Here is an 8,545-nt window from a genome sequence, read left to right as displayed (position 1 = left end):
AATGTTTAAATTTCTTATGTAAAATAGTTACACAAAACTATATATATAAAAATCTTTCCCATAAATTAATTATACTCATCAAATAATATTAGAACTTCATATAGTTTACAAAAATAATTTAACATCAATTTAATATTTAAGAAAAAAATGATTAAACTAAAAATACAGTTTTAGTTTATATTTATAGTTAAATTAAATTTTCTATCTAATAAAATTTTATATATATATATATATATATCATTTTTCAAATAAATATTAACCTGAAACTTCAATATTAAATTTAAATATATAAAATTAAATTTTACCATTCATCGACTCCGTTTTTTTGGAGAAAACATAATTTGATTGTTTTACTGGTCTCCTAGACACTAAGTTGACACACGTGCGATCAAGTGATCCACCAAATCATGTCACTTTCAGTTACCTGAAAGAGAATACTGGTTGAAACAGACATACCTCTCCCGGACCTGAGCCGGAAGGTGGGAGTAACAACGGTGGTGGGGCATGCTTATCAACTCATAGGATCAGTGAGTTCGATGCATGCAGAAAATTCCATGTGTTCCTGCCGACTATTCGTTGATAATCATAGAATACACGGATTCCAGAGTTGCATAATATACCATAACTAAGGCTCGTTTGTCACGCTTCCACAAATAATTTTTTATTTATTTATTTATTTATTATAATACAGCAATGTTAGTTTTTCTACCTAAGCATTATTACTATGACTTACACATTACTGGATGCATTCAAACCTTACCAATACTTACACATTGCTACTTTGTTATATTCATGGTTTGATATATATGTTGTTATATTCGCATTCATATATATCCACTTACGTTCCCCACACTCATGACTTCAATGATTCAATATACATTATACCTTAATTATATGTGAATGAAATAGACATAATCCACGGCTTATGGAAAAGATTAATCGTTGACCACGCAATATATATGGTTGTATGCAATGTTGATCATGGAATGTTTATTACATATCCCGAGAGATCGGGTTTGATCGTTTGTCCGGCCACCGTATTCTCGGACCAGGTGTAAGCATCCTCCATCGTCCATTTGGAAAGATGTGTGGCAGATGGCAATCTTGCCATGTGCGTCCTGTACATGGCCCTGACTCCTCGGCCTTGATGCTTTTCGCGCCAGAGAACCTCCACGGTAAACCGGCAATCGAATGGTTGACAATTCCTTCTGCAGATCAAGGGTTCTCAATGAGCCACGAGCCGGTGACCTTCTGGAGGGTTTATAACTTGTCTAAACTTTCGGGTTGCCATAATGTTTATTCCATTTCCTCCGCCTCGTTCCAGCTCTGTAGCCTCATGGTGCTCCGCCACATCGGTCTTTGGCCTCAGGCATGCAGATCGGGCCACCATTCATCCTCATTGCTGTTTGAAGATAAGATACCGTGTTGCAGAAACCAGGTGCAGCTCGGTTATGATTATTGTTTAGTCTCTTTGCTCTGGATTCCTTACAGTTTTAATACCAGGTTTATATGATGCTAACAGCGTGTAGTTTTTTGTGCAGGAATGGAATCCCTCCGCCATAAGGGACGAGGGTTCTTCTTCTCCTCGTCTTCCTCACCGACAGGTAAGTTTCAACCCCACTTACCGCCGCTATACATACAAGTTCTGTGTAGTTAGAGGCTAAGTTGTGCTCGTCCGCTTGACAGGGGTTCTGACACTGCGTCTCAAATCTGTTTCCTGCACAAGCTCAGGGTCTCTTGAAGGCATGTAGTGTTAACCTTTTGTATATTAAAACCCTTCGCTAGGACTCCGAGGGTTGAATTACTGGCTCATGAATGATTTACAGTTCTGTCTCAGACACAGTACTGACATTTTATCTTTTTTGAAAAACAGTCTAATATTATTTCTTGAGCTCGGCTTCGGCTCTAATGGTTGTTTAGTCTTTGTTGTATATGGATATAGTGACTTTACGACCGTCTGGTCATTTGTTCCAATGGGCCGTGCCATTTGCTTCCAATGAACAATATAAATGTATTTTCCAGGTCTTTTATTGCATGTTTGAGTTTTTACTACCGTTCAGATGAATGACCCTAAGGCCATTCGACTCCGGCTTGGTTACTCCACTGGCTGAGCGTAAGCTCCCGCTGCAATAGTTACCAGGTCAGGGTTTCCACCGGCCACAACCGCCTGAGAGAGCATGTAACCCTGGTTACCCTGCTCTGTCCTCGGCGTCCATTATTTATACACATGTTATACAATAATGATGCATGTTTCATTTCAGCGTTTACCTAATATGTTTAGAGTAATATGAATGCATTCTGTTTCAAATACCCGTTGAGGCCCTCCTCACGGCTTTACACCAGGGTTTCTATATTTAATACCTTTATTCATTCGAGCGTTTTATATATTACAGTGTGAAGGAAGACTCCAGTTCGACATTGCTGTGAATGTGAAAGTATATACAGATAGTCCCTATATTTTCCTTTTGATGCGGAACACTTGTGTCCATTACATCTTAAAATGTTGCTGTGTAATGTTTCATGGTTCGGTTCTTGAACGTGTCTTAGGGTTTCTCAGTAATCTTTACAGAACTGTATATTCTCGTTTAATAATGAGGCCTGTACCTTTGGTTTAGCTTCTTATATGCTAATGGTTGAAAATCATTTGGAATGGGATACGTTTTCCCTATCGCAGGCCTATCTCTGCATTCTCTGTTATAATACAAAAGACTGCATTCTCTGTTAATATAAAAGACTGCATTCTCTGTTATATGCAAAAGACTGTTGTAATAAAAAGGGTTTTGTTCTTCCTTATACTCAGTTATAAATGAGTAACTAGTATCGAGCTCTGTTTATAGAGTTATTCTTATTTTTATGTTATTCTCAGGAAAGGAACAACTAATATTAGTTTCAGTCCGAGTTATAGAGTTCATCTTTCTTTATCATTTATCCTCGGGAACAGAACAGCTAATATTAATCTCTGTCTGAGTTAAAGAAATTAATCTTCTTTACATCTTATACTTAAGAAAGAACAGCTAATCACCGTCTTTGTCTGTGTCTTAGAAATTACTCATCTTTATCATATATTCTCAAGAAAGTAGCAGTTATTACCAGTGGCTTTTCCTTCGACACAGAATAATAACAAAAGTATTTCTAGTAGGTGTGAGCATTATGAGCCATACCTGCTCTTCCGCAACCTACTTGTTATTGCTTGCCAAACCTCCCGACCGTAGGAAGACTTCTCTTGGATCTTCCACCCCCAAGCAATTGCAGGTCCTACTCGACCGCAATAACACTGGACTCGCCAGTAACGCTATCTGATCCTAACCAGACTTAGCGTGTACAGGAAGTTCTTTTCCTCATGCCATCTGATCCTAACCAGACATAGCATCCCAAAAGAAAAATGTTTTTCCTCTTTCCTTTTTTCTGTTTTCCGCCTGTCTCTATTATATACTCATACGTCTCCCAACAAAGATACCGATCGAACACGCGACCTTCAATCCTATTCAGTCTCACGCTCTTCCATCAAAGATGCCCCGACCAGCATCCCCTCGTTCAATTTTACAGGAATCAAGAATCGGTTCAATAACTGATTCAAGAATCGGTTCAACAACTGATTCGTAAGTTTTTTAATTTAGAATTACTTTTTACTCAGGGTAGTTGCAAATAGGGATATGACATACTCCCCCCCTTAACAGGAACACCGTCCTCGGTGTTCATCTCTTGTTGGAACTTTAGATTGTACTTAATGTATAATCATCTAATCCACACACAATGATGATCCTTCCTCTTTGGAATCCAAGATTTTATTCCAATTAATGACAATACCCGAAACAATAATGATATAATCATAAGAAATATCATTAGTTATAAGCATCAATAATCATAAGCATTCGTAATTGCAAACTATGCAACTTTTAATTGCCACCACTTGGCCATTATTCATTCATGATAACACTTTTCTGTGTCAACTTACCATTACTTACCATCTATTTTGAAAACCATGAATACTTTCATGTAAGCATTCTAATAGTAGTTGGAAATCTCTTCATTCCTCCACGGTAAGTAATTCCTGTAATATATGACTAACAAATAAATTGCATTAGTCACTATATTTTGAGTCAAATGAAATATTTTTTTGACTATCAATTCAACTGTGCAATGCTAGATGATCTCTAAATCACAGTACTTTTACAAGTACTTAAAGAGCACTAACACCAATCATCAAATGATAAATCACTGCTCACGTGCACACTGAACGAATTCTTACTAAAGACATCCGCAAAGTGCTTCTAGATGTATCAAAAGAGCACCTAGCTCTAAAACAATCAATCACTGCATCATTTGAAAATGGTCTTAGTCCCTACTAAGACTTTCACAAGATTAATAATATGATAAAGGAATTAAAATTTCCAATAATTCCTTATTGAGTACTAAATTCATTTCCTGTTAAACGTGCATAACATATTTTTCACAACTATATATAGAATTCATCTTTAACATATCATATAGCTGATTCGTTAATTTCTTTAACTATGAGTACCATAAAGGCTAAAGAATTCCCAACCCATGGGAACTGGTTTCCATAACCAAACCGAGTCATTTTCACATCCAGACAGTTTCTTTGATAGAGACCTTACCAGGTCTAACATGGAATTTCACTGGCCAACCAGCTCAAGAATTCCAGGGAGAATGAATCTGGGCAGACAAGTACCATCAACCCCTCTGGCAGGTAACTGTCATCAACCCAAGCACTTGCAGGTCCTGCTCGACCGCAATTACACTGGTCTCGCCAGTAAACGCAGGTCCTACTCGACCGCAATCACACTGGTCTCGCCAGTAAACACAGGTCCTACTCGACCGCAATCACACTGGTCTCGCCAGTAAACGCTATCTGATCCTAACCAGACGTAGTGTACACAGGAAATTCTTTCCTCTTATGCCATTTGATCCCAACCAGACATAGCATGAATATTTCTCTTTTTTCATCTCTTTCTCAAAGTAATTTACACAATGAACCATATGAACATTATCTTTAGCACAACAGACATGCATGTATACCATGCATTTATACTTAACCCCAACATGGGTCCACAACATCAAGATTGATGGGAAACATATCCATCATACACGTTGTATGCATGCAAATTTTCCAAATAACATAATTCATGCATATCATATAACATCATTCTTTCTCATTTATAATTGCATTTCACATTGCAGCAATTTACGTGATGAGTTTTCTTGTTGCCATTAAGCTACCACTACTTAATCCCATCAACAACGTTAGTTATAAATATGCATCAGTTAACACGTATTCCATTTCCAAGAATGTTCATGCATACAATATTGTCATGTATAAAAGCATATGCAAATACTCATTAATGTATAAATTTCAACAACAGTTGAGTTAATAATCTAAACATTTCCAATTTTGCCATAGTCTGTTGTTCCAATTCAAATCATCATTAATGGAGTATTAGCTTACGTTTACTATGTCTAGCTTTAGTCATGCATTGTTAATGTAATTAAACATAATCTCTCTAATAAAGATCATAACTCTATATCATAATGGCTAATCTTTGTGCATACCATTGCTTATCATATAAGCCTTTCTTTAATGTATGCAACCCATATTCCTTTCACTAGAATACTACCAGCATTTCATACAATAAACCACATACCTCTTTCTTAAAGGAAGTCATTTTAATCCTCATTTCTCTATCTTCCGATGTGAGGGTTTCTCAAGATTCCCTTTTCAAGAAATTATTAAAGATATCTATCTTTAGGCATAAAAATCAAGATACAAAAACAAAGTTTACTTATCCTTTATGTATCAAAATCAAGCAATCGACACAGCTCATCCAACAAGACAATCTCTCCAAGAGATTATTATTTTCAAAGAAGCTAGCATGACCACTTTCTCTAAGTACACACCGACTTAAAATTTCAAAGTCACAATAGCTACTCATATGCAACATGTGTTCTCCTAACACAATTACTTTACTTCAATGCACATAGTTCTTTTCATGAAACAAGTAAGGATTTTGGTTCTTGTATGAACACTATTCTAATGTGTCTTTAAGGAAAGAACCTCTATTTTCAAGAAAATTCTCATAAAATCCTGCATCTTCATACATGAAGCATGCATACTCTTAGGATGAGACTATGTTTATGTATATATGTAATATACTCTTTCCTCAGGAAGTTACTTTGGCCATATTTAGCAAGATTTTATAGACAAGAGACAAGCATCTCACATACAAGACTCACGTGGAGTCTTCCCAATAAGAGCTACTTATTTGCTTTATTAAGAAAGCATACAAAATAATCAATCTTTAATTGCATGCTTTAACACATTTTCTTTACCAAGAAAATCTATAAAAGAACCATTCTTTTATTGTATGCATTCAAATACTTCCTCTACTAAGAAATCATATAAAACATTCATACGTGTTCTTCAAGAAAGTGAACAAGACACTTATCTTATGCATAACTTAACAAGTTAAACCACCCTTACCGGAAGCAATGGTTCTACTTTATGCAATTAGAAGCATAATCTCCTAAGTGTCACACACGCACCAGAGTTACCACTTGATGCTAGATGCAACAACTATCATAACAGTACTATGTCCATTTCAGAATAATAACTTCAAGGAGGCATTACGAAAATCATTACATCAATACACTATAGTTATCATTTTCCAACTCCTTAAGCATGGTCAAGGGAATACTCACATGCACATCAAGCGTTATCTAGTCATCACCAGGCTTAGCGATTTCTTTTCCCATCTCCGTCTGTCCCTACAGCATGGTCTTCTTCCTTCTCCTTGCTTCCTTTTCCTTTGGAAGCATCTATAGCTGGGGAAGGTAGTTAGAGTTTACTGACAACTGTATTAACACAGGTAGTCTTTTTATGAGTAATTATCATATGTAACTATACCATAAACGGATCCTAGAAATGTTACCCACCGAACATGCCTCTCCAATTAGGTTCACACTGGAATGCAACATGCATAAGAAATCCATCATTCCCATAGTAGAGATAAATTCAACCATCATTAAGGCTCCAATGGTTTTTATCTCTCAACCAGTAATGATAAACACATACCATGCTAATGGATTTCACTTAATTAGAGGGCAATCATATTTAAATCTATTAGGACATAAGCATATACTATTCATCATGCATTCCCATGGTGAATAAAATTAAGAACTCTTCTCATAAACAACTAGAACTATAGCACAGAGAGAGTAAGAATCTTCACACACACATTCCATGCATGCGACATCAATGAACTTCACTTGTTTACGGATTGTAGCAATCTTAGTCCAATTCAATTAATGCATATAAGTTCCATGGGTTAGTCATACAACACTAACCAATCTCAACTACCAATCATCTTCATGCATCCATGATAAGACTGAATCAAAGTTAGTTATGACAATCAAGTCTCGCTGCTTGACTCATTGCATGTTTTTAAAAAAAAAAAACAATTTTTCATCCTATTCAAGGATGTTTCCCCTGATTTATATTCATGCATTAGCCTATTAAGTTTCGTTCATTGTAATTTCAATCTAGTTCAATTTATGCATCATTGTTATTGCCATATTTGCAAATTAAAACTTGGTAGTTGATTGTCACTTCCTCAATGAGTGTTCAATATTGTTCTTAAGTGCGACAAAAGTTTCATTGTCTTTTTCCTCATCAGGAATCCAATGTTATGAATGTAGTTATGCAACAACTTATTACCTACTTCTCAAAGAAGTTATAAACATGAATCACACCTGTCATACCAAAAGTAGTGTACGGCACAAATGAATATGCGAATGATTAAACTCATACCTGAGTTAATGCCTACTAATGGCGTACTTCAATATCCTTTCCGCTTACCAATTCCCAAAGGCGCCAGTATTGCAACCTTTAGCTCTGATACCAATTTGTCACGCTTCCACAAATAATTTTTTTTTTTTTTTTATTTATTTATTTATTATAATACAGCAATGTTAGTTTTTCTACCTAAGCATTATTACTATGACTTACACATTACTGGATGCATTCAAACCTTACCAATACTTACACATTGCTACTTTGTTATATTCATGGTTTGATATATATGTTGTTATATTCGCATTCATATATATCCACTTACGTTCCCCACACTCATGACTTCAATGATTCAATATACATTATACCTTAATTATATGTGAATGAAATAGACATAATCCACGGCTTATGGAAAAGATTAATCGTTGACCACGCAATATATATGGTTGTATGCAATGTTGATCATGGAATGTTTATTACATATCCCGAGAGATCGGGTTTGATCGTTTGTCCGGCCACCGTATTCTCGGACCAGGTGTAAGCATCCTCCATCGTCCATTTGGAAAGATGTGTGGCAGATGGCAATCTTGCCATGTGCGTCCTGTACATGGCCTTGATGCTTTTAGAGCCAGAGAACCTCCACGGTAAACCGGCAATCGAATGGTTGACAATTCCTTCTGCAGATCAAGGGTTCTCAATGAGCCACGAGCTGGTGACCTTCTGGAGGGTTTATAACTT

The 8,545-nt window shown here is 36.2% G+C and overlaps 1 protein-coding gene across 1 annotated transcript; it reads left to right on the top strand.

The window, feature by feature from the left end:
- The first annotated feature begins 789 nt into the window (after nt 1–789).
- Nucleotides 790–1,685, top strand: LOC149241549 (uncharacterized). The gene is made up of 2 exons (XM_089367545.1): nt 790–1,438; nt 1,542–1,685. The coding sequence occupies exons 1-2, from the start codon at nt 1,085–1,087 to the stop codon at nt 1,662–1,664; spliced, it is 477 nt and encodes a 158-aa protein (XP_089223671.1). The 5' UTR covers nt 790–1,084; the 3' UTR covers nt 1,665–1,685.
- The last annotated feature ends 6,860 nt before the right edge of the window (nt 1,686–8,545 follow it).

This window comes from Pinus tabuliformis, chromosome 8 (assembly GCF_031772625.1).
Source record: "Pinus tabuliformis cultivar Carrire ecotype Pingquan chromosome 8, CPIR1, whole genome shotgun sequence".
NCBI classification, from domain to species: Eukaryota; Viridiplantae; Streptophyta; class Pinopsida; order Pinales; family Pinaceae; genus Pinus; species Pinus tabuliformis.
Note: the sequence above shows the minus strand (reverse complement) of the source record. Positions and strands in the feature narration are given on the sequence as shown.

What these genes read in the sequence shown, in the direction of transcription:
- LOC149241549 (XM_089367545.1), top strand. Translation starts at nt 1,085, where the DNA reads ATGTGTGGCAGATGGCAATCTTGCCATGTGCGTCCTGTACATGGCCCT. An exon ending in TACCGTGTTGCAGAAACCAG is followed by an intron (nt 1,439 to 1,541) that starts GTGCAGCTCGGT and finishes TTTTTTGTGCAG; the next exon opens with GAATGGAATCCCTCCGCCAT.